The 23761-nt window shown below is 35.7% G+C and overlaps 1 protein-coding gene across 1 annotated transcript; it reads left to right on the top strand.

Annotated features, from left to right (window-relative positions):
- The first annotated feature begins 7721 nt into the window (after positions 1-7721).
- LOC135223748 (small ribosomal subunit protein uS10-like) lies at positions 7722-22402 on the top strand. Its single transcript, XM_064262505.1, has 3 exons — positions 7722-7840; positions 20905-21020; positions 22109-22402. Exons 2-3 carry the CDS (start codon positions 20906-20908, stop codon positions 22360-22362), a joined length of 369 nt encoding a protein of 122 aa, XP_064118575.1. The 5' UTR covers positions 7722-7840; position 20905; the 3' UTR covers positions 22363-22402.
- The last annotated feature ends 1359 nt before the right edge of the window (positions 22403-23761 follow it).

Genomic DNA, 23761 nt, shown 5'->3' with positions numbered 1-23761 from the left:
TCAGGAACTATAGGAAAGTTTAATCATCTGGGAAAGACCATTTGTAAATTCATCACTGATAATTATAGAGCTAAGAAATCCACAAGAGGACTACTAGTAAATATGGCAGTTATTTTTAAGCATCTAATGAATCCGGCAAGACAAATGATGAATACAGCCTCGATTATCAAAGATCTTAGGAATCCGGACAAAGACCATTGATAAAGATTGAATGGCCATCAAAAAGCCTTCGAATACTATGGTTGGCTAGTTAACTAAAGTTAAAAATCCTAGAAAATTTTATAAACTGTAATCAGGAGTTATGCAAAGTGAAGCAGTCATATACTGTTGTATAGAGTTTTTCAAATAAGACTGGAAAGCGTAACTGATTCTAACAAAGAAAGCGTACACGAGCGATTTTGGAATTGCTGAGGTCATCTCTTCGCTCTCCATCTAATCAACTGCTCTTGATTTCAGAAGCAAAATGCCGCCGCTTTCTATACAGTAAATTCCCAGTGACCAGTCAAGAGATTCTTGACAAAACATACTCGGATTACTTCTTAGGCGTCCGTTGCTCCCTCCACCCACTAGGGGTATCTTTGCCTCTAAACTATGGAATTCATTCCAACATCTGTTCCATCGTGGTTATAGTAACCATCGGACTACATGTAAAAGGCGGCATCATCGATTTCTCCGCGGTTAGTTAGCAGTCAGGGCGTCTGGCAGCCTCTGTCTTCTTTCTCCTCTCTTAAATTCATTTATTATTTTCTCTTCCTCTCAGGCCACTCATTCCCTTCTACCCCCCTTCATCCTCAGTCCCTGTCCCTTAGCTTTCTGAGACTGTTTCGTTCACTTCAATAACCAAATATTTTAAATTTCTTCCAGCTTTTTTTTTATCCTTTTCTCTTTATTCGTAGCTAAGTTCTACTCAGTCTCTGTCCTTTTTATTCATGTTTACGTCAGGTTTGGGCTAGATAAGAGCATTGTATTTCCAATGAACTTTGCATAGAAAAATAATCATAAGCATCGAGCTCAGACATACGTATATATAATGCATATATCCATATTATGTAATATATATGTATATATATATAGTATATATTAATATATATATATATATATATATGTGTGTGTGTGTGTGTGTGTGTGTGTGTGTGTGTGTGCGTGCGTATGTTTGCGCGTGTCCGTTAAAAATTGAGAACGCAACAACATACAAAAATTATACTCGCATAATCACGGGTTCACTAGCGCCACTTATTGCTAAACCCCTCGCTGCTACGTGGAGATATAAACAAGTAAATAAATACACGTTTGTTCACAATGGAATATGCATACATACATACCACATACACACATTCACGAGCGCATAATGACACAGGCAACAAGCATCAGTGGGTCGGAAAGCAGTCGACTGGAACGTAGCAGCCATAAATTCCTTGTGAAAAGAACGGCTAATGAAAGCCTTGGAGGCCTCTCTTCTATGCAAAGAGAGCAAGGACAGAGAGAGAGAGAGAGAGAGAGAGAGAGAGAGAGAGAGAGAGAGAGAGAGGTTGAAGAACAATTCTGAGCATAAGTAAAAATATTTTTAGAGATCTATTATGAAGTGGAACATTCCCCGCGATTGCACCATTAAAAATATTGCATTTTAATTTGGTTTAGAAAGGAAATTAATCTCAAAATATTCACTGAATAGGTAGGCTTTCCTCACTAACGTAGCATTTCTTGTCCATCAGAGATAAGTTTTTAACCAAACACAAACACACACACACACACACACACACACACACACATATATATATATATAGTATATATATATATATAATACATATATGATATATACATGTATATATCATATTAATATATATTATATATTATAATATATAGTATTATAATTATATATAATATATATGTGTGTGTGTGTGTGTGTGTGTGTGTGTGTGTGTGTATATATATATATATTATAGTATATACAGTATATGTATATTTACGTAAATATATATATATATATATATATATATATATATATATATATATTAATATTATATAGGTTGGAATTTATCACCGTTTTCTCTACAGCTTAGTTGTAGAGCAAAATAGTTTCTTCAATAATAATGATTTATTGTTTCATTTACTACAAAAGGCATCCAGAGGTGAAAGAAGAAATTCTTCCCTTCACTGAAAGCGAGAGATACAAGAGACGTTATTAACCGAGTGCCGTAAGAGAGCGTTTGTCAGAGCATTCGAATGTTAAACAATGAAGTTGAAATGCTATTCTTTTCCCACACGTAATGATTAGACAGAATTTCCACGTAAGATTTTTAAAGAGAATGCTACCTGAGTTTTTGAAAGAACAAACTATTTTGACATGACGCAACCTCACTCGCTATAAACCTTTGTTTCATGCAGACACTGAAAGAAAGTATAAATGAAGTATACTAAAGTGTTTGCAAAGGTCAGTGATGTTGAAACTCTTTTAGACGAGGGCGGTTGGTGTTGCCACTTTAATTACCCTTTTATAGCCAACGTCTTTTGGATAAAAGAGGAGGGAAACGACGTTTTAAAGGAACGGTGCACTGAATCAAACCAAATTAAGTCTGTCTTTTAGAACAGACGGTAAACACCAGCAGCCGATATCACTGCAGCTTATCCTGATTAGCGGACAATATGCAGCCCACCACCCACCCTGAACTAGGAGTCCCTTTCAGCTTTCAGTTCAAATGCCAGATTGAAGTTTCAACGATATCGGCAACGGATATTTACCGTCAACTACAAAAGTAAAAACTGATGGCAGTCCTAAAAGTACATTGTAAGAGAAACCCAGGGAGCCAGTTATTCTGGAATCGCAACAGCAGTTGCAGATCGAAAACCGTGCAGGTAACCGTCTATCTGGCGACAAAACGTCTTGCGTTCTCAACTGAACACAGGACAATCTCGTTTTTCGACCTCGACGCCGTGTAAGCTAAGCTGCTAAACGACGCCCCAACAAACAAACCTACTTTCTGAACCAGGACTGAAACAACCGATGGACCTCCTAACCTACTATACAAGGTTTTCACTTTTTCTTCTTTCTGCTTACGGCGGCTCACATGAGCAAGAGTCCGTGCTAGCATAAGACCAGCTTATTCTAAAGACAAGCAACGAGATTTTCATTAAGGTCGCCACCAGCTAGTGATTCCACGAAACTCTTCCTTTTATAACGTCAGCTCTCTCTCTCTCTCTCTCTCTCTCTCTCTCTCTCTCTCTCTCTCTCTCTCTCTGCACAATGCCACGCTTAGGAACTTCCTTGTTCCGTTTCTCCTGTTTCTTATAACCTTCCACCTTTCAAGAGGCAGGTTAGAAGGGCATAGGGTTGCCCTACCTATTAGTCTTGGCACCTAAAAGGAATCCAAACCGCTATGGCATGTTAAAGTTGGAATATCCTTCCAATTCAAAAACATTCGGTTGTTCCATATTATTGGACACATCTTGAATTGTTTTTATATTTTTTTTATGAAGTCCGAATATAAAGTGGTTCGTTCCCATCTGACTTTCCTTGCCTTGTACTCAGATAGGTTTAACAGGCAAGTGCAAATTTAATTTATATTTAAATCTTAAGAATAAAAAACTTAAAATGAGAAATGGGACATCAAAAAAATAATCTCTATGTCCCCTCAGTCACTAACAGATTTTGTGTAAATGAAAAGGGGAGAGAGAGAGAGAGAGAGAGAGAGAGAGAGAGAGAGAGAGAGAGAGAGAGAGCTGTACTTAGATACTGCGCGTACAATTATTGAAAAGTACAGTCCGATTAAAAACAATAACAGCTATTTACATTACATACGAGGTCGGAAGGATCCTCTTCCTCAGATTCGTTCCAATTTCTCATTCGTTTCTTTTTCGGAAGGACCAGGAAGCAGACCTTAAATCCAGTCATTAGTGGGATTGTCACTGTCGTTGACGCTGACATAGGAAGTTATATTAGTCGCCTTAATTTTTTCAGTCTCTCTTTCTCTCCCTCTCTCTCTCTCTCTCTCTCATACCGTGTGCGCGTGCGCTTGATCTAATCTCGGTTACTTAACTCATACAATAAAGTCTTCGAAATCTAACTCTCTTGGGCAAGGCGTGGCTGAGTCATTAATGTGATTTCATACTAAAAAAAAAACCAACGCTTTTAGTTACATTTACTTGATGTACTGTAAATGGTCCTTACATTGTATTATATGAATATATATATATATATATATATATATATATATATATATATATATATATATATATATATATATATATATATATATATATATAGGGTGTGCGTGTGCGTGTGTTTGCGTGTGTGTGTTTATATCAGTCCAACTATTTACATATCTCTTAGATTTTCTTTTGGCTTGTCTTGCCCTTAATACTCATTTGCTTTTCTTTCCTTATCTCTTCACTAAATCAATAACCTTTCTCTCTCTTTACACTCGACATCGCTAATTGCACTTCTTGACGTAAATCGTCATTCTGGCAGCCTAAGAGCAAATTCAGTATTGAAAACATTTTGGAATCCTGAAAGTTGTTTTTCACAGGTTTAGAAATAAGTGAAGGAATAAACAGTGCTTACGCTCGCTTTGCCAAAAGAGAAAAAAAATTATTTGTTTTAGTGATTGAATTCCGATCAGAGAAAAGCTTACGATATTCGGTTGGTGCTGAGATAAACCTTTTGCTTCCTCTTTCAGCCTCTAACTGTGTATAAAACATTATCGTCATCAATAACAAAACTAGGCTTCTACTAGTTTTGACCGGCCATATAAAATGGCTAACATAAAAAAGCATTACATTTTATCGGCGCAATGGAAGCTTGCAACCCATCAGTCAGTTACTCCATTGATGAACAATGACATGAAATGGAATGCATAGTCGACAATCGCAGTAACTACGGGCAAGGCTGTAGGAAAGTAGTTATTATGACTCAGCAAGTACTACAGACATACCTACAAAAGTGTCTAAATATGATTTCAGCATTCGGATTTTAAACTTTAGTTTTGTTGGCTACATTAAGCATGAGTCCTCTACAGCTAGTTTCTCTCTCTCTCTCTCTCTCTCGTCCCCCCTCCTCTCTCTCTCTCCTCGTCTATAATATAATATAATAATACTATTATATATATATATATATATATATATATATAGATATATATATATATATATTATATGATATATATATATATATATAAATATTTGTCTGTTTAGTGTGATTTGTGAAGAGTTCTCTGAAACTACTCAGACGCCCGCAGTTAGAATAAATAAATATATAATAAGTAAATAGATGAATAAATAAGTAAATAATACATAAGTGATTAAATCACGGAAGTAAGACGACAGGAAAACTTTTATGTTTGCTAATTCATCGAAACAGTCATAAATCTCTATATGCGTTTGATCCCACCATATTTACACGTCAGGGGCCGCATTTTACACATCCATTTTGGCATCGTCAGGCAGAGCAATCAATCACCCAGGTGACGGATTAACCCTTTGAATTAACCCCTTTCCTTCGTTCCCCGTCCAACGAGCGGAAGGGGTGAAAGGCGTTGATGGCTTCGCTTGTTGTTGAAACAGAAGCAACGCGTCAAACAAACTCCCTTCGATGGAGATTGATGTTCCCTTATTAAATGCAAACAGCCGCCTTCCTCCTCCGCGGCTCTCGGAGCTTTTGCAACGGGGCATCAGCGATGTGAAAATGCTCCCATGATGTGGAAAGTAGCTGCTGTGTACCAGTCATGCGCCGAGGCTGGAACTACATGCCCGCTCTCCAGGTGGTATGGGAAGGAAATGGTTCATTGCATAGTGATAGTTACCTGACAACGAGAGAGAGAGAGAGAGAGAAAGAGAGAGAACCTACCTAATTTTGCCTTTGCAACTTAAGGGTGAATTTTTTCAAGTTCCCTCCGTTCTAACGTGACCTTCTGGTATTTTAAAAGTTTTCCAGTATTCAGAGTTTTGCCATATAATTATTTCAAGCACCCAATCGGGTATTTTAGTCTACTCATTTAAGTCGACTTCAGTTACATTCGTATGGAGTGAGCATTTCTTTCACAAATATAATTTATCTAAGCACTCTTTTAAGCCAAAGTGAATTAGTAATTTCTTCTAATGGCAAATTCAAAGTCTTCAATTTAGATATACAGTTTTACAGCTTTCCAATCTCAATAATACACAAATGACGTGGAGAGCCGCACGAAAAGGTGATTCAATTCTACTCAAGTTTACATTTCGCTAAAGAAAATTCGAACTATCTAACCTCTGGTATCGGAATTTGTAATTCTGACTAACTGACTACACCAATTATTTTATCAATCAAAATAAGACCCTGAAACCCGACCGAGTGAGTAAGTTGGCGATTGAGTGAGATGAAATTTAATGGAGTTTACTTTCAGACTCGTGGGCTTCCAGTATTTAGAAAACCGCCCTCACAGATTACAAGAGGTGTTCTTTGAGATGACTAAAAACGATGCAAATGAGCTTGAATAGGGTACATATATCAATTGTAGACGAAAACGCATGTGGATAAATTCATCTAACTTGTCTATTACCTAAAAAAAAAATTTAAATGATTAAAAAGCATAAAATCAACATATATGGAAAATTGAAGCTTGAAATGCATTTGTGGACGAGTCAGAAGGCTATATATTCCAGTGCATATCTATAAGACACGCATATTGCATACATTTATAGTAAATGCTTTCTGGAAGCAAAATCTCTGAGGAAAAATAATCGTATTCAACGAAACAAGAAACCTACTCAATGAAGTACAGGCATCAGCTGATATCAGAATTATAAACTAGCATTTATGGTAGGTCTATTCATTATGATAGGTTGTTCAAAACACTGACGTCTTCATCAAAGCTAAGGAGGAAAAATTCAGTGTTCTGTTTCACCACACATGTAATAAAATTTGAAAATCTTCCAGAAAATCAGACTTAATCAATATTAGATGTTGCAACGTTCCTCGTCGTACATTTAAAATGGTTTGATTTCATAAACTATTGAAGGACAAAGTTGTGTGAGAATAATGCTTAAGACTGAGGTATCGGTTCTAATGAAAGTGCATAAATACAGGACACACCATGTAATTCAAACAAAAGAAAAAAAATTATAACTATCAAAATTGCTATGACACATAGTAATAAGGAAGACGGAAGATTTCAGACAAAAGGAAAGACTTGAAAAATATAGTATTCGTATACTATAACATTCCTATAGCCCACAGTTGTTAATTAAAGCTATGTCATAAATTCAGGATGAGAAAGAGACTTCTTGATATCACCTGTGAAATCTTTGAATGTGTTCTAACTTTTAGAGCTATAGGTTTTTCACTAACGGTGCTTATGGTATGTTGTTACTCATGATTCTGATCGTTTGTTACAGTATGTATACGATTCAAATAAAGGAGTCATATTTGGGTTTCCATTGTATATTCAAATACTTAAAACAAAAAAGTTAACATTACACATATCAATGTTCCGGAGGTAACTTCGTGTTTATCTAGTAGCATAAATCCTCGTTATTAACCCAGATATTTTTTACAATCAGATTTTGCTATGACGTCATTTAAGAAGCCTCCTAAAAGTCAAGCGAAACCTCTTGCAAAACAATCGTGAATCGTCTTACGATATAAAAATATTTTATAATATATAATTCAAAAAGCATAATTATAAGATTTTTAATAATTCTAAAACGAATTTATGCAATCAAATTATTTTCAAACTCTTTATTTTCTTCAATGTTCAACGCTCAGTTGAATCATTTCTTCTTCTTTCTCTTGCGTTTTGCTGGTAAAGTAAACACACGCTTTCCGGTTCAGCGCTGGTTTCTTCTGAGAATTATCTCGACCGGAATAAGTCAAGTAAGATATATTTGCATTAAAATAATATTTAGATACAGAGACTCGTGTTGGGTGTGGTAAATTTTGATTAGTAGTTGGAAAAAGTACGATTTGGGGTACAAAAATATTCTGCCCCATTTCCACCGTGTCTGGCCGCGTAGTTTAGGCAATGGGGAATGTCAAGTACCTTTATGTTGTACTGCAAATAACTGCTACCCGAGTATCGGGCGCAATAGCTATACTGTTTAATTGCAACCAGAGTACCGTGCCCGGTATTTATTTCAGATGTTATATTCTAGTACCTAGGTAGACTCTTAGCTGTCTGCCGTTGCCCCTGCCCCTAGCTAGTAGGCTAAATGTTGCATAGCTAGGCGGACTTTGGAAGAGCCTGGTTCATGTGTATAACAATCGAAAATACCAGGGTATTGCATTGAAGTTCCACAATTTGGGTCTAGATTATACACTAGGCCCTACTTCACAACTAGACCATACACTAGACTACTTCACAAGTAGACCCTGGATAGGCAACAGTGAAGGATAGGTTAGTCTGCCATTAAGTATGAATAGTTTATACCTAACCTAAACTTAGCCAGTTTATTCTATCTGCTCCAGAAGTAGTCCTACTTTATTTTGAGTTTGCAAAGGCCTAGTCTATCAGGTTACAGTACAGTAGCATGCTTTCCTGTGTAGCCTACAAAGTTTTTCGTCATAGGAATAGGGTAAAAAACTGCATGGTACAGGGGTGGACCATGTACGATCAATGTGTACAACCCCCAAAAAAGTACATTATAACGCGTCCTGATATCGAGATGGGCATCAGACGCGACTTGTTGTTGGTGAGAAACGGAGCTAAAGACCTCTACTCCGGTGTCAGGACACGTTATAATGTACTTTTCTTAGGGTTGTACACGTTGATCGTACATGGTTCACCCCTGTACCATGCAGTTTTTTACGGGTAAAACATCGCATGGTACAGGGGTGGACCATGTATGATCAATGTGTACCACCCTAAACAAAAAAGTACATTTTAACGTGTCCTGACACTGGAGATGGGCATCTGTCGCGACTTGTTAGTGAGAAACGGAGCTAAAGACCTCTACTCTCCTTTTGAAGTAAGTATTTTCTCCAAAGTTAGGAATTAAGGCCAAATTTTAAGATTTAAACAGAGGGTAGTGAAAAGGGTGTACATGGCAGTCCAAATCTCGCCAAAATGCTTTCAACATTTTTACATACAACTCAAAATATTTAGAAGATTGATGCCATCTCGATGTTTACGGAGTCGCTTGTGTCAATAAACTTCCCATTTCCTGTGATAAATCCGCACACCACTTGTACCCACAGACGCTGGGGCACTTTCATCACAACAATCTGAACACGGAAACTTACCAGCGCGTTTGTTAGTAAACAACTGTTTTGGTAGAAGATGACGAAGAACTGTGCACTTGGGCAATTTTTTAATTAAATAGTAAAACATCAATATTTTACATATTTAGGCTATGATGATTATTTTGAAAATATTTGTTATTGAAAAAGTAACTCGATTTTGACTCAAATTTAAGTAATTTTTTGGAATTAGAACGTTCGTTCAAGTCCTGTATTGTGACGTCACGACATCTTGGCTTTCATACCTATTGAAAATAATTGCTTTACTCAACTTTCTTGCAGAACAGTTTACCAGTTATTCATGCAAATTGTTATAATCGTAATGCTCATATAGGGTAAAATATCACAGCAGGCCAAGCAGGCCACCTACAATCAACGCTAGCCACCCTCCGAAAAAGTACATTATAACGCGTCCTGACACCGGAGATGGGCATCAGTCGCGACTTCTTGTTGGTGAAAAACGGAGCTAAAGACCTCTACTCTCCTTTCGAAGTAAGTATTTTCTCCAAAGTTAGAAATTAAGGCCAAATTTTAAGATTAAGTAGTAAAACATCAATATTTTACATATTTATGATGATTAATTTGAAAATATTCGTTATTGAAAAAGTAACTCGACTCTGACTCTAATTTAAGTAATTATTTTTCTGAATTAGAACGTTCTTTTAAGTTCTGTATTATGACGTCACATCTTGACTTTCGTACCTATTGTAAATAATTGCTATACTCAACTGTCATTGCAGAACAGTTTACCAGTTATTCATGCAGATTGTTATCAGCTATACATGAATTTGTTATAATCGTAATGCGCATATATATCTATATTACTTTTGGATATATGAAGATGTTTTACTGCTGGATTATCGCCGTAGTGTGACGCAATCGTTTTCGGTCCATGGGCCTCTGTCTGTTTTCGCACCATAAGAAATTATGGGGCCGAATTTGCAATGACCAGAAAGTCGTTAAAAGAGGAAAGTTAGCATTGAGGGGCATATGTTTTGACTGAGAAAAATACAAATTTATTTAATAGCTAGCTTGTAAAAAATACTTGGTTATAAAAACTTGATTGACAACTAAGCAGCATGTCTACTATGGGTTCAGAGACAGTGCAAGCACGTTTTTGGGCAATACCTATTTCTGTAACGAACACTCGTAACAGAACGAGATTTTGCTATAGTGCATTACAGTGCCGTAATTTATAAGGGTATCTTGAATCACTAATCGTAAAGAATAACGACACTTGTCCTTGTACCAAGAGACAAAAACTCCATTATGCAGAAATGGATACGAACACGCGTATAAAGCTCCACCTACCCCCCACCGCCATCCCTTTCCTTCTTCGTTCCTCCGCCTTCTCTCTCTCTCTCTCTCTCTCTCTCTCTCTCTCTCTCTCTCTCTCTCGCCATTCGGTATGTGTTGACCCTCCAAACTGGGTATAAGACTACACACAAAACGTTGAAATTGGTGAAATTAGGCTATGTATTGGAAGTATATATACATTAAAATATTAAAGCAATTTTATCATTATTGCATTACTATGACAACTAGAATTCATGGAAACAGTTTATAATAATGGAACGGCGTATGTGTGAAGCCTCCACTAATGTGGCAACGATGATTTTGCCATTCTTAGCATGCAAACATTAAAGCATGCAAACATTAAAGGTTACGTTTATTTCTGGCATACGATTATTAAAGAAATTCAAAATACTAATAAAGACTGAAATCAATGAAAAGTGCTAGCAAAAACAAAGAAGCAAAAAAAAAAAAAACAAAAAAAAAAAAACGTAGTCGTTCCTCTATGCACTTTTCCGTATTCGTTCCTCTATGGTTTTCGGCAGCCAGACGTACGAAAACGTTAGAAACATTTGATTTTATCTACTTTAGAAATATCTGTAATTTTTCGGGGTAATTTGGTTGCAAAAAATGGGGATAATATACATGAATTAAATCAAAATTTTTAAATAACAAAGTATATTTAAACTAAATAACGAGTAAAGTAAACAGTTTAGGGAATAAAACTGCAGTTTCGTCGTCTGCTGTTTGTAATTGTGTTTATGGCGCCCAGCCCCCCCGCTTAGAAACAGGAACAGCAACGGGTTGAAAGTGCAATGTGGAGTGAACTGACCGACCAAAATGTGTATAATAACAATCAAATAAGCACTGTGGAGTTTCAGTTGTGATGGCAGTAAGGATAAAAACCACCGATTACAAGGTAAGAATGAATTCAGTTCAAACCATAACCCCGGGAATAACAAGTTTCATACTTTCACTAATATAGGCAACAAAATGTTGTTTTATTGTGCTGATTACAACTGCAATCTTGAGTAAGATCAATAAACGTTACATATATACGCTAACATTGTTCAAATGAGTGCTGGGAAGGCTGGGGAAAGATGGTGGCCGTCACTGATGAGAACCGTCCATGCAAAACGTAGCCGCCATATTGGATTTCAAAACTGCCTTGAAAACATATTTTACGAAGAGCTCACATGCTATTTTAGTTCGTATGGGGCTTTCATATATCACAATATGTTGACGAAACTTCAGTCTTTTAAATGGTATGCTTAGAGTTGCAATTGTATTCATGTTTCACCAATTAAATATCGAGTGAATAAGACCCGTCCACCGTGATGAGGGTTGGCCTGTCGTGATATTCTACCCTATATCTTTGTTATTTACTTTTTGGATATGTGAAGATGTTTTCTTGCCGGATTATTGCCGTAGTGTGACACAATCGTTTTCGGTCCCTGGGCCTGTCTGTTTTCGCATCATAAGAAATTATGGGGCCGAATTTGCAATGACCAGAAAGTCGTTGAAAGAGGAAAGTTAGCAATGGGGGGGGGGGGGGGGGGCGGGGGGGGGGGGAAGGCATATGTTTTGATTGCGAAAAATACAAATTTATTCAAAAACTTGCTTGTAAAAAAAAAACTTGATTGACAACTAAGTGGCATAACTACTATGGGTTTCAGAGACAGTGCAACCACTTTTTGGGCAGTACCTATTTCTGTAACGAACACTTGTATCAGAACGAGATTTTTCGCTTATAGTGCAGTTACACCCCAGTGCATAATATACGAACGGTTATCGTGAAACACTAATCGTAAAGAATAACGACACTTATCCTTGTACCAAGAGACAAAAACTCCATTATGCAGAAATGGATACGAACTCGTAAAAAGCTCCACCTACCCTCTCCCTCCCCCTCCACTGCCACCCCTTTCCTTCTTCCTTCCCTCTCTCTCTCTCTCTCTCTCTCTCTCTCTCTCTCTCTCTCTCTCTCTCTCTCTCTCTCTCTCTCTCTCTCTCTCTGTTGCCATTTGGTATGTGTTCACCCTCCAAACTGGGTATAAGACTACACACAAAACGTTGAAATTGGTGAAATTAGGCTATGTATTGGAAGTATTTATACATAAATATTAAAGCAATTTTATCATTATTGCATTACTATGACAACTGAATTCATGGAAACCGTTTATAATAATGAATCGGCGTATGTGTGAACCCTCCACTAATGTGGCAACGATGATTTTGCCATTCTTAGCATGCAAGCATTAAAGGTTATATTTATTTCTGGCATACAGTTATTAAAGAAATTCAAAATACTAATATACTTAAATCAATGAAAAGTGCTAGTAAAAACATAAAAGCAAAAAATATATATATATATATAATCCACTTATCTGTAGTCGTTCCTCTATGGTTTTCGGCAGCCAGATGTACGAAAAGGTTAGAAACATTGGATTGTATCTACTTTAGAAATATCGGTAATTTTTCGGGGTAATTTGGTTGCAAAAAAGGGATAATATACATGAATTAAATTAAAATTTTTAAATAACAAAGTAAAGTTGAACTAAATAACAAGTAAAGTAAACAATTTAGGGAATAAAACTTTGCAGTTTTGTCATCTGCTGTTCGTAACTGTGTTTGTGGCGCGCGCTTAGGAACCAGGAACAGCAACTTGTTTAAAGTGCAATGTGGAGTGAATTGAGACCAAAATGTGTATAATAACAATCAACTAAGCACTGTGGAGTTTCAGTTGTGATGGCAGTAAGGATAAAAACCACCGATTATGAGGTAAAAATGAATTCAGTTCAAACCATGACACTGGGAATAAAAAGTTTCATACTTTCAGTAATATAGGCAACAAAATGTTGTTTTATTGTGCTGATTACAACTGCAATCTTGAGTAAGATCAATAAACATTACATATATACGCTACATTGTGCAAATGAAGTGTGGGGGAAGGCTGGGAAAGATGGTTGTCGCTCACTGATCAGAAACCATGTACATCCACACGGTCAAGCCACCGTTATTGGATGTTTTCCAAAAAACGCCTTGAAAACCTATTTTACGAAAAGCGTCACATGCTTATTTTAGTTTGTATGGGGCTTTCATATATCACATTATGTTGACGAAACTTCAATCTTTTGAATGGTATGCTTAGAGTTGTAATTGTATTCTTGTTTCACCATTTAAATATCGAGTGAATAAGACCTGTCCACCATGATAAGGGTTGGTAGTCGCTGGTGTTTCCCCCTATATATGTAATGTTTATTGATCTTACTCAAGATTGCAGTTGTAATCAGCACAATAAAACCTTTTGTTGCCTATATTAGTGAAAGTATGAAACTTGTTATTCCCGGGGTCATGGTTTGAACCGATTTCATTTTTACCTTGTAATCGGTGGTTTTTATCCTTACTGTCATCACAACTGAAACTCCACAGTTTATTTGATTGTTATTATACACATTTTGGTCTCTATCACTCCACATTGCACTTCAAACAAGTTGCTGTTCCTGGTTCCTAAGCGCGTGCGCCACAAACACAGTTACGAACAGCAGACGACAAAACTGCAAAGTTTTATTCCCTAAATTGTTTACTTTACTCGTTATTTAGTTCAACTTTACTTTGTTGTTTAAAAAATTTTAATTTAATTCTTGTCTTTTATCCCTTTTTTGCAACCAAATTACCCCGAAAAACAAAAATTACAGATATTTCTAAAGTAGATACAATCTAATGTTTTTAACCTTGTCGTACATCTGGCTGCCGAAAACCATTGAGGAATGGCTACGGATAACGAGATTTTATATATATATATATATATATTATTATATATATAGTATATATTTTTTTTTCTAGCACTTTTCATTGATTTAAGTCTGTATTAGTACAGTAGAGACCCGGTTCACGACCGTATTAGTACTCGACATAATCGGATTTCGCCACTAAATTTCCAATAAACTTTGTATCTGTTTTCACCCCAAAACCAGTTTCCGACCCCGACCATATGATGTTTGTAAAACAAAACTGTTTTTCCGCCAGCCGCCGCTAGTTGGGTCATCCAGTGCTACCAAATGTAGCATAATTTCATGTTTTTTAGCATAATTTGACCCAAAAATTGGAGCTTAGCATAATTTCTTTCACTTAGGTTTCTAGTACAATTTTAGAATGTATTTTCACTAAAATTTTTAATAAATGCAGAAAATTTCTCAATTTCATACCAGCTATAGTGAATGTATCTACAAGTGAAATTGCCTCAAAAGCAGCACTAACAAATGATTAATTGCTAAGTTTGAACCCAACTAAGGAATGTTAAATTTTGTGAATATAAATAAATACCCACAGTGGCAAGACAAACCGATCAGTAAAGTGTTAATAATGTTTTTTCTTTCATGAGTAAAGAATTACGTTTTTTTCCTTTTTAAGTTTTTATTTTTTTTCAGTATCAAAATTTAATTATTCTGAAGTGATTTTCACAATTTTCAAAGTATTTAATTCATTGTGTATGTGATATGTTAAAGAAAAATGTGTTTCAGTGGCATGATAATGATCAAGTAATAAGTACGTATGTTTTTCTTCTTGAGTAGAGACTGGTTGTTTGTTTACCTTTTTTTTTTAAGTTTTAATTTTTCAGTAAATATCAAATAAATAACAAATGTTATATTTGAAGTAATTTCACACATTTTCAAGTATTTATTAATTGTTTATGTGACCTGTTAAAGGAAAATGGTTATGAGTGGCATGATAATGATGCAGTAATAAGTAAAATTTGTTGTTTTCTTCACATTTGTATGTGTGATCTTCACACATTTGTCAAATAGTATAATAGTGATTGCATATCAAATAGTGTACTAGTGATTGCGTATGTGATCTATTAAAGAAAAATGGTGTTTTATTACGAGTTTCCTAACATGTAAAGATCATCAATTATTAGTTATTATATTGTCTGTTCGTCACTTTTATCATTTCACCTAATATATAATGTTTTTAAATTTTCATTACATTGTTGTTTTAGCTCAAATGTATTAGAGAAATGAGATAATGATAGATTAATAGCCATAAATTTCTGGCACAAAATTGCACCATATTTGGCATAAATTCTTGCTTGGACCGACTAGCATATTAGCAAAACGGTTGGTAACAATGGTGACGCCACTCAGCATTGTTTAAAGTCCCGCAACTAATGTTTTCAAAACATGTCGTGTCTTGTACACCTTGCGCGCATTTAGTTTGCTTTTTCGGTGGTATCAACTCTATACGCAGTTACCTTTTGATTCATCATGGGTCCCAACATTACTACTGGCTATCTATTAAAACCTTTTGCTATTGTTAATCTCTGAAATAATGGAAAAGTGTTTACATGGCATCTCGCATTTTCCTTCTTCAAAATGTTTCTGGCATCTCGCATTTTCCTTCTTCAAAATGTTTCTATCATTTCCAACTCCAAAATAAACCTTAAGTTTCGTCTATCCTCTCCTCTGCATGAAAGTGATGAGCGAAAAAAAAAGATTCAATCAAGCACCCTTGCTTGATTTTTTTTTCAAGCGAAGACATATTCTAAAACCATGCTCACACTTGAAGCGCACGTTTCAGTAACAAATGCAATACGTATTTAAGTGTTAGGTTTGGAGTGAAGGCAATGTTACGTACGTAGGTTACATGTGCGGTTCGGTAGTGAATGCAATCTTTAAGCTTTGTTAAGCTTTCCGGTAAAGAAGAAGTTAGTCATAGTTTATATCAGAGAAGCCACTATGCCATATTAAGTGCGTAGTAATTAAGAAGAATCTTTTATGTCGTACTGTAATACGTTAATGTTTACGTGTAAGATTTGGTAGTGAAACCAGTTACATACGTAATCATGTTCGGTTTGGTAGCAACGCAATCTAAGCTTTTTAAGCGTGCCAGTAAAGAAGAGGTTAGCCTTAGGTTAACTCAGAATCCGCTACGGTATACATTAATTATAGAAATTAAGTAGATTCTTTTATGTCTACTGTAAAAATACGTCATTGTTTACGTGTGAGATTTGGTAGTGAAACCACTGTCACATACGTAACGTGTGCCGTTCGGTAGCGAACGCAATCTTAATCTTTGTTAAGCTTGCTGGTAAAGAGGTTAGCCTTAGCTTAATCAGAGAAGCCGCTATGGTATAGAATAATTATAGAAATTAAGACTATTCTTTTATGTCTACTGTAAAAAGACGTCAATGTTTACGTATGAGGTCTGGTAGTGACACAGTTTACATATGCAACGCGTGCGCGGTAACGAACGCAATCTGTATGCTTCGAGATGCTGGTACGTAATGATATAGTAATTAAAGACATTAAGAAGATTCTTTTACTTATGCGTACGTATATATGTACCATGCAGTTACCATAATTAATTTGTCAAAGTCCAATAAGCTTGAAATGTCCTTTTTTATAAGGACATTTATGAAACAAAATCGTTAGTATCATAACATTACATTTACTGAAAGATAATTTTCAAGCGATTTTGTATACAGTATTGCAGTCGACTCCGTAAAAGATTTACCATAAATTAATATCGAATGTAAATGTTTCTAGGCTTATAGCGAGATATGGTTTCTTTACTACCATAGTCTCGATATAAGCCACCAGGGCTGCGCTATGGTTTGTTTACATCCTTAAATGCCGACTTACTGTAGGCAAATTTTTGCAAGTTTTTTATAAATATAAATTGGGTTTAATTTTAATAGTTTATTAATTTACTGTAATAATTAGACTTGCTTTTCAATGTTTTTATTATGTTAGCAACACGTTTTATGCCTACCCACTACACTACGTTCTACTTACTATTTACCTAGGTAGCCTATGGATCTTGGTCAACAATCAGTTGGACACAGGCTAGTTTTCTTTTATACTGTATATTATACATTTAAAATTATAAATATACGTTTAACATTATATTTATTTAACTTTTAACTTATTTAATTGTAATTTGCATGTAATGTATTGTATAAAAAGGCAAGGTTAGGGTAATAACTGATGGTCAAGAACGGATTAATCCATTTTCAGTTATTTCTTATGGGAAAACTTGATTCAGTTCTCGAAATAATCAAATTTCGACGCTCCTTCTGGAACGAATTATCGTCGAGAACCGAGGCTCTACTGTATTTTAATTTTCTTTAATAACCGTATGCCAGAAATAAATGTAACCTTTAAATGCTTGCTTGCTAAGAATGGCAAAATCATCGTTGCCACATTAGTGGATCTTCACACATACGCCGATATGAAACTGCCATATGAACTAAAATAAAATAAGCATGTAAAGTCTTCGTAAAAATTGTGTTCATGGTAGTTTTTAAATCCAAGATGGCGTCTTTTCGGGACCAGAACAATTCACCATCCACATGATGTCCACGTCCTTCCCAGTGCTCATTTGAACAATATTTGCGAAATTACTTTCAAGATTGTAGTTGTAATTAGCACAATGAAACATTATTTTGTAGCCTATTGTAGTGAACGTATGGGAAGTCTTATTCCCCAGGTTCATGTTTTAAACAAATGCAATTTTACCTTCTAATTGATAATTTTATCTTGACTGCCATTACAACTGAAACAGTGCTTATTTGATTGTAACCTGCTTAAAATCGCTGCTGTCTGACGACCATAGAGGTACCAGTTTGTTTCTCTGAAGCAGGAGGAGAGGATCACATGAAACGATTGTTCTAGGCCCTGGTCTTGGATGAATCATCGATATCCAATGTTACATGAGGTACAAACACCGGAAATGAAATAAAATGATGACTAATAATTCAAATTGTCTGTTGACATTCGCACATATGGGAACAAAATATTTTTTACAACATTTGAGTAGCTAAACACTGAAAGCATGAATTTGAGTCGGCATATGTCTATGAATCATATCAATCAGACATTTATATTGGTTTGATTTATTTAATCCATGGCCTTAGGGAATGACCTGGGACAACCTGCGTATGATAAGTTGTAATTAATTCCCGCAATCTGGTCAGGATGACATGCAGTGGCAGCCTTCGAGGTTTCCTTGTGATTTTATTATAACATGGCTAATGGTCAAGTCTTATATGCTACCCATATAAGACTTGACTTAAATTATTTTTGTTTGTAACCAATGTGTATATTTTGATGAAAAAATAGGTAAGCAAGATTAAATCATTTCAGCCGTGTGCTAGCAAGCCTCAAAAATCTTAGAGCACTCCTTAATAGGCTATCCTATGTCCTCACACAATCTTAGTAACTTTTTAATAACATGATGGAGTGTGAGATTGCTAAATTGTGTGTGGGGAAAACAAGAAATACTACAAAGGAAAATATGGTAACATGCTAGGTTACTATGCCATATCCAATTACGTATGTAGGTATTTTACTCTCTCTGTCAGTTTTAACCTTGCCTCGCACTTCCATTTTTACATTTTGGATAAACATAAATATTAAAGAGGTAATTTTATAGGAAAAGGGTGCACCAGTTTATATGTTAAACAGCTCAAAATGCTTTAGTGTCACTGTGTTCGGGTCGAGGTTGAACTACTTACAAACTGCAAAAAACAATCATCACCATATGTTATGACACAGCATTCACATCGAAAAGGTTATAACTTTTCCACCGGCGCACTTGTAGAAGCTACTACCATGATGATGAACAACAAAATAGCCATGTGAGAAAAATTTTCCGTATTCATTGTGTAAGAATGGATTAAAGAGAAATAGGGAGGCAAAAAGGGTTTACCCTGTGCGGATTGCATTCGTCACTTGTTTAATTTATGTTTTTTTAGTCCTTGCATGCGCGCGCAGACACATACAACAGTCTGTAGTTGACTCGGTGAGAGACAGAGCTCCCTCAACTTAGTTTCTTTGCAAGGTTCTACATTTTAAAGTGACGTTTTTTGGGATTAATAAACATTTCCTCAGTGGTTATTATCTAAGAATTCTATACACTATTCTCCGTACTTTAAAAAATAAAAAACCATGCGCCCCTTTCCTACAGAATTACCCTACACGTGAACATGTACATGGGTAATAAAAAAAAATTAAGCTATCTTAATATGTTAGTCAAGCAGGAAGTCCTGTAAATCTGTTCAACATTGTTGTCCCAGTAGTCTTTCATGAAGTCTGAAGTGCAGCCCTGCCTGATTAAAGTCAAACCATTCTCTGGTGGCTGCTGAGAGGTGCTCCAACCCAGAATGTATTGTGTCAGAGTGTAAACATTTCTGTAATTTTCCCTTAAAGAATCCTTTGTAGAGAAATGAGAATAGTTCTCTATGATGAACAGAAATTCCCAGATTTGGCCATGAACAAAATTCAGAAAAGTAATAAGAAATAGTAGATAATGAAGGTTTATATGTTGATAAAAGGAAATGTCTACATAAATAAGGATTCTATATAAATCAAATCAAATCAAATCCTCAGAAGTGCCTTGGTCGCGTGATTGGTATGGTCTTGGCCTGCCACCTCCTTGGCTGCAAATTCAATTCTCAGGCATTTCATTGAGTTAGAGATGTGAATTTTTGGTGATAGAAATTCACTCTTGACAGGGGTTGGAAGTCACTTAAAGCCTTTGGTCCTGTTGCTGAATAACCACTGGTTCCATGCAACGTAAAAACACCATACAAACAAATCAAATCCTCAGATTATGGGAGACCTGCTTCCTAGAGAAAGAGTGAATGTATCTCGGGAATAACGAACACGCGCATTATTTTTCTAATGTGAAATATCTAGAAACCTTTCTCAAGGTTTCCGTGGGTGAAGCAGAGAGAAAATTTTTAGAAGAGGTTTCCATAATATTCAGTGTAGGGTGACATGCAGATTAAACAATGCCATAGATACATTGAGATGAGACTTTTAACTATAAATATTTACTAAAGGGGTTAGGCAAGAACACAGCATCCTAGGTAAGGTTAAGGAAAGGGAGGACAGGTTGTGTCATATTCCCGCTGAAATTCATACGGCGGTTTTACGGATAGCGTAGACCAGTCCATGTGACCCCTCCTTCTACATTAGCTCCAGAACTAAAGAAGCACTGAAGTTGCAATTTTGTCTTCGTAAAAAGAATTAACAGCATAATATACGTGAAATCAGTAGTCACACATTCCTAAGATTTTAATCGACAATCAATTGTCAAGACTGAATTGAAATACTAGTAAACAGTGTTGTACTTCAATCAGGTTAGTTGATTGTCAAAATGGCTAAAGGGCTAAAGGTCAATGTTTAATTGTTAAGAAATTGGAAACGGTCATTGTTCATGTGCGATTGTTAATTGTAAGACAGATTGCATAAGGAGGAAGTATAGTGTCAGGGATACATCCTAACTTCCTCATCCTTTACAACCTTTACTGTTTCTCAGTACATGTATCTCCAAATAATTTTTTTTTTTTTTTCTCTCCAACTAAAAAAAATATATATATTACCATAGTGTTTGTTTTCCAGAATGGCTGCCTATGCTGACAAAAGTGACATGAAGGCGGGCGTGATGGATGATGGGTCACCCATCCACCGCATCCGTATCACCCTTACTTCCAGCAATGTCAGATCACTTGAGAAGGGTAAGAGTCTATTGGTACCAGACCAGAGCTTTGTGTTTTATGTTGAAAAGGTAGTGTCAGTGGTGAAAGTATTGGCATTTCATCGGCCACTTGGCTGACAGTTCAGTTGTGTGGTTTTTATTATTTAACGATGCCTATATCAATATATTTCCATTGCAACCCTTACCCACTACTAAAATCTGGGTATGGTACTTGGAATATAACATGTGCTACCTAATATATAATTAGGTTAAGACCTGTGGTTTGAGGTTACTACTATCATTAGTGAATCTTCCAACTAGCCTTTGACTGCTGTTTATCCATATACTATCTACATACATTAGGTAACCAGTGCACTGATCCCATATTTAACTACTGTATAAATGTCAAAATTACTTCCCTCCTGTTAAAACAGTTTGGGAACTCAGTCAAATTTCCACCATTGGTACCACATCTGCCTTACCAACAATTGTTACAATCATGATCCTTAAGCTACACTTACGTCTATAGATGTCTGTAATTTTTTTTTCCACCTTTGCTAAGTTAATTTCTTTTGAAGGTGCCCATATGCAAAAGTACTGGCATATGGGCTTGATAGAAATTTGCCTCATGATGCTGTGATATCTTGATTTACTGTAGTACCTGTATTCCGCACTCTTTCCACATCATAATGGCTATCTGGTAGCCTAATTTTGTATATTCTGAATGCAAATTGTTGGAGCTGTTAATTTTTGGGAGATAATTCCAACGTTGAAGAATAATTGAAAATGCACTTTTAATGAACTGGTCATATACCTCAGATATGATATAAATAGAATTAAAATGTACACGTGGTCTCTTAGTACAGTGGTTAGTCCTGTATTGTTATTTTTGTTTTTCCACTTCTTAATTTTAATAGAATAACTTGTATTTTGAGGCTCATTTTTTTTTTATTCTCCCATTGCTAAGAAACTTAGTGTATTTCAGTATATACTGTATATCTGATTTTTTTGTTATGTAATTTCTTTATACTGTAGCTGAACTCTTATTCAGTTGTAAAATTTGCTGCCATTTTAGCTTCCTTGTCCACTTGAGAAAACTGCTGAGCTCATTTACTTGTTTGTTTTCAGTGTGCTCTGATCTTGTCCGAGAAGCCAAGTTAAAGCAGCTGAAAGTCAAAGGCCCAGTCCGCATGCCCACCAAGACACTCCGCATCACCACCCGTAAGACACCATGTGGTGAAGGTTCAAAGACCTGGGATCGATTCCAGATGAGAATCCACAAGAGAGTTATTGACTTACACTCTCCATCTGAAGTGGTCAAACAGATCACCAGCATTAGCATTGAACCTGATGTGGATGTTGAAGTTACCATTGCTGAGTAAATTGTCAGCTTAACATCAATAAAGGCTATCAGAGTACAAACCGCTGTTTTTAATTTGGGTCTTCCCAGAGTTTTCATTTGTTAATAGTAGTTTGGTTACATAATTTCTTTCTGTTGGTGCCATCATAATTTACCTTTAAGGATGACATACACTCTTTAACAATTTAAAATCTATACAAGTATTCAAAAATTATGATTACCTTCTTAGTTATGTTATATTTTACCTTTAAAATGCATATTAGGTTGTAATGTAGGGAAGTGAATTATGTAAGAGTAAAAAATAGTTAAGTCAAATCATAAATTGGGCAGAAGGTGAAGAAAATTACAGCAATGCTTCTTGAAACTGCAATTGAGATTACAAGTGTGTTTACACTTGATACCTTCAGCCTATAGTTGCACCAGTGCACCTGGAATATAATTATATTTTTAACATGGATGAACTAGTTAATGCCATCAACTCTATTCATCCCTCCGCACCAGGATATGATAAAATATCATTTGAAATTATAGAAAAATTAGCTCCTATAGCTAAATCATATTTATGAAAATCTTATGATAGTATCTGGCTAAAACGTGTCTTTCCTGATAAATGGAAACATGCCATAATTCCAATAAATAAACCAGGAAAGGATGCAAGTAATCCATCCAATTATAAGTAGACCGATATCTGTAACAAGTTGCCTATGCAAAATCTTGGAATAAATGGTTAATCCACGATTAACGTATGTGATAACCATAGAATCCATTTTAACACCAATAGCTGGCAGATCAACCCAAGATCCTTGACACAATTAGATCTTATCAAAAAAAGGCTTTGAACAAGTTAAATTAACAGTAGCTATATTTTTTGATATAGAAAAAGTATACGATACAACATGGAAACATAACATCATGCAAAAACCACTCCAAGGGACTAAGAGGCCACTTAACCAATATTTATTAAGAACTTTTTAAAAAACGGAACTTTTCAAGTAAATAGTAGAAAATTCCTTCTCAGTAACCTATAAACTGGAAGAAGGAATCCCTCAAGGTAGTGTCTTGAGCTGTACATTGCTTTAGCAATCGATGACTTGGGTTTACCAAGTGGTGTAAAAAAACAGTTTATATGTTGATGACTTTGTCATTTACTATACGAGTAGTAATTTGAGACATGCTCAGAGAGTTATCAATACTGCCATTTCAAATATATGTTGTTGGATTTAAATTTTCAACTGATAAAACAAAAGCGATCGTCTTCTACAAAGACAAAAGATGGATGAAGAACCAAACTATCAAACCTTCACCTTACTGAAATACAATTTTGTACAAAATCAAGTATCTAGGAGTGATATTTGATCAACATTTAAATTGAAAAGACCACATCAAATACATTAAAGCCAAGGCCATCAAAGCCCTTGCCA

The sequence above is a fragment of the Macrobrachium nipponense genome, chromosome 10 (genome assembly GCF_015104395.2).
Source record: "Macrobrachium nipponense isolate FS-2020 chromosome 10, ASM1510439v2, whole genome shotgun sequence".
NCBI lineage: Eukaryota > Metazoa > Arthropoda > Malacostraca > Decapoda > Palaemonidae > Macrobrachium > Macrobrachium nipponense.
The sequence above is the reverse complement of the archived record's forward strand: the minus strand, read 5'-3'. Positions and strand labels throughout refer to the sequence as shown.

Excerpts from the sequence above, each read along its gene's own strand:
- LOC135223748 (XM_064262505.1), top strand. The coding sequence starts at position 20,906 with ATGGCTGCCTATGCTGACAAAAGTGACATGAAGGCGGGCGTGATGGAT. Across the intron at positions 21,021-22,108 it reads TGTCAGATCACTTGAGAAGG|TGTGCTCTGATCTTGTCCGA; the intron begins GTAAGAGTCTAT and ends GTTTGTTTTCAG.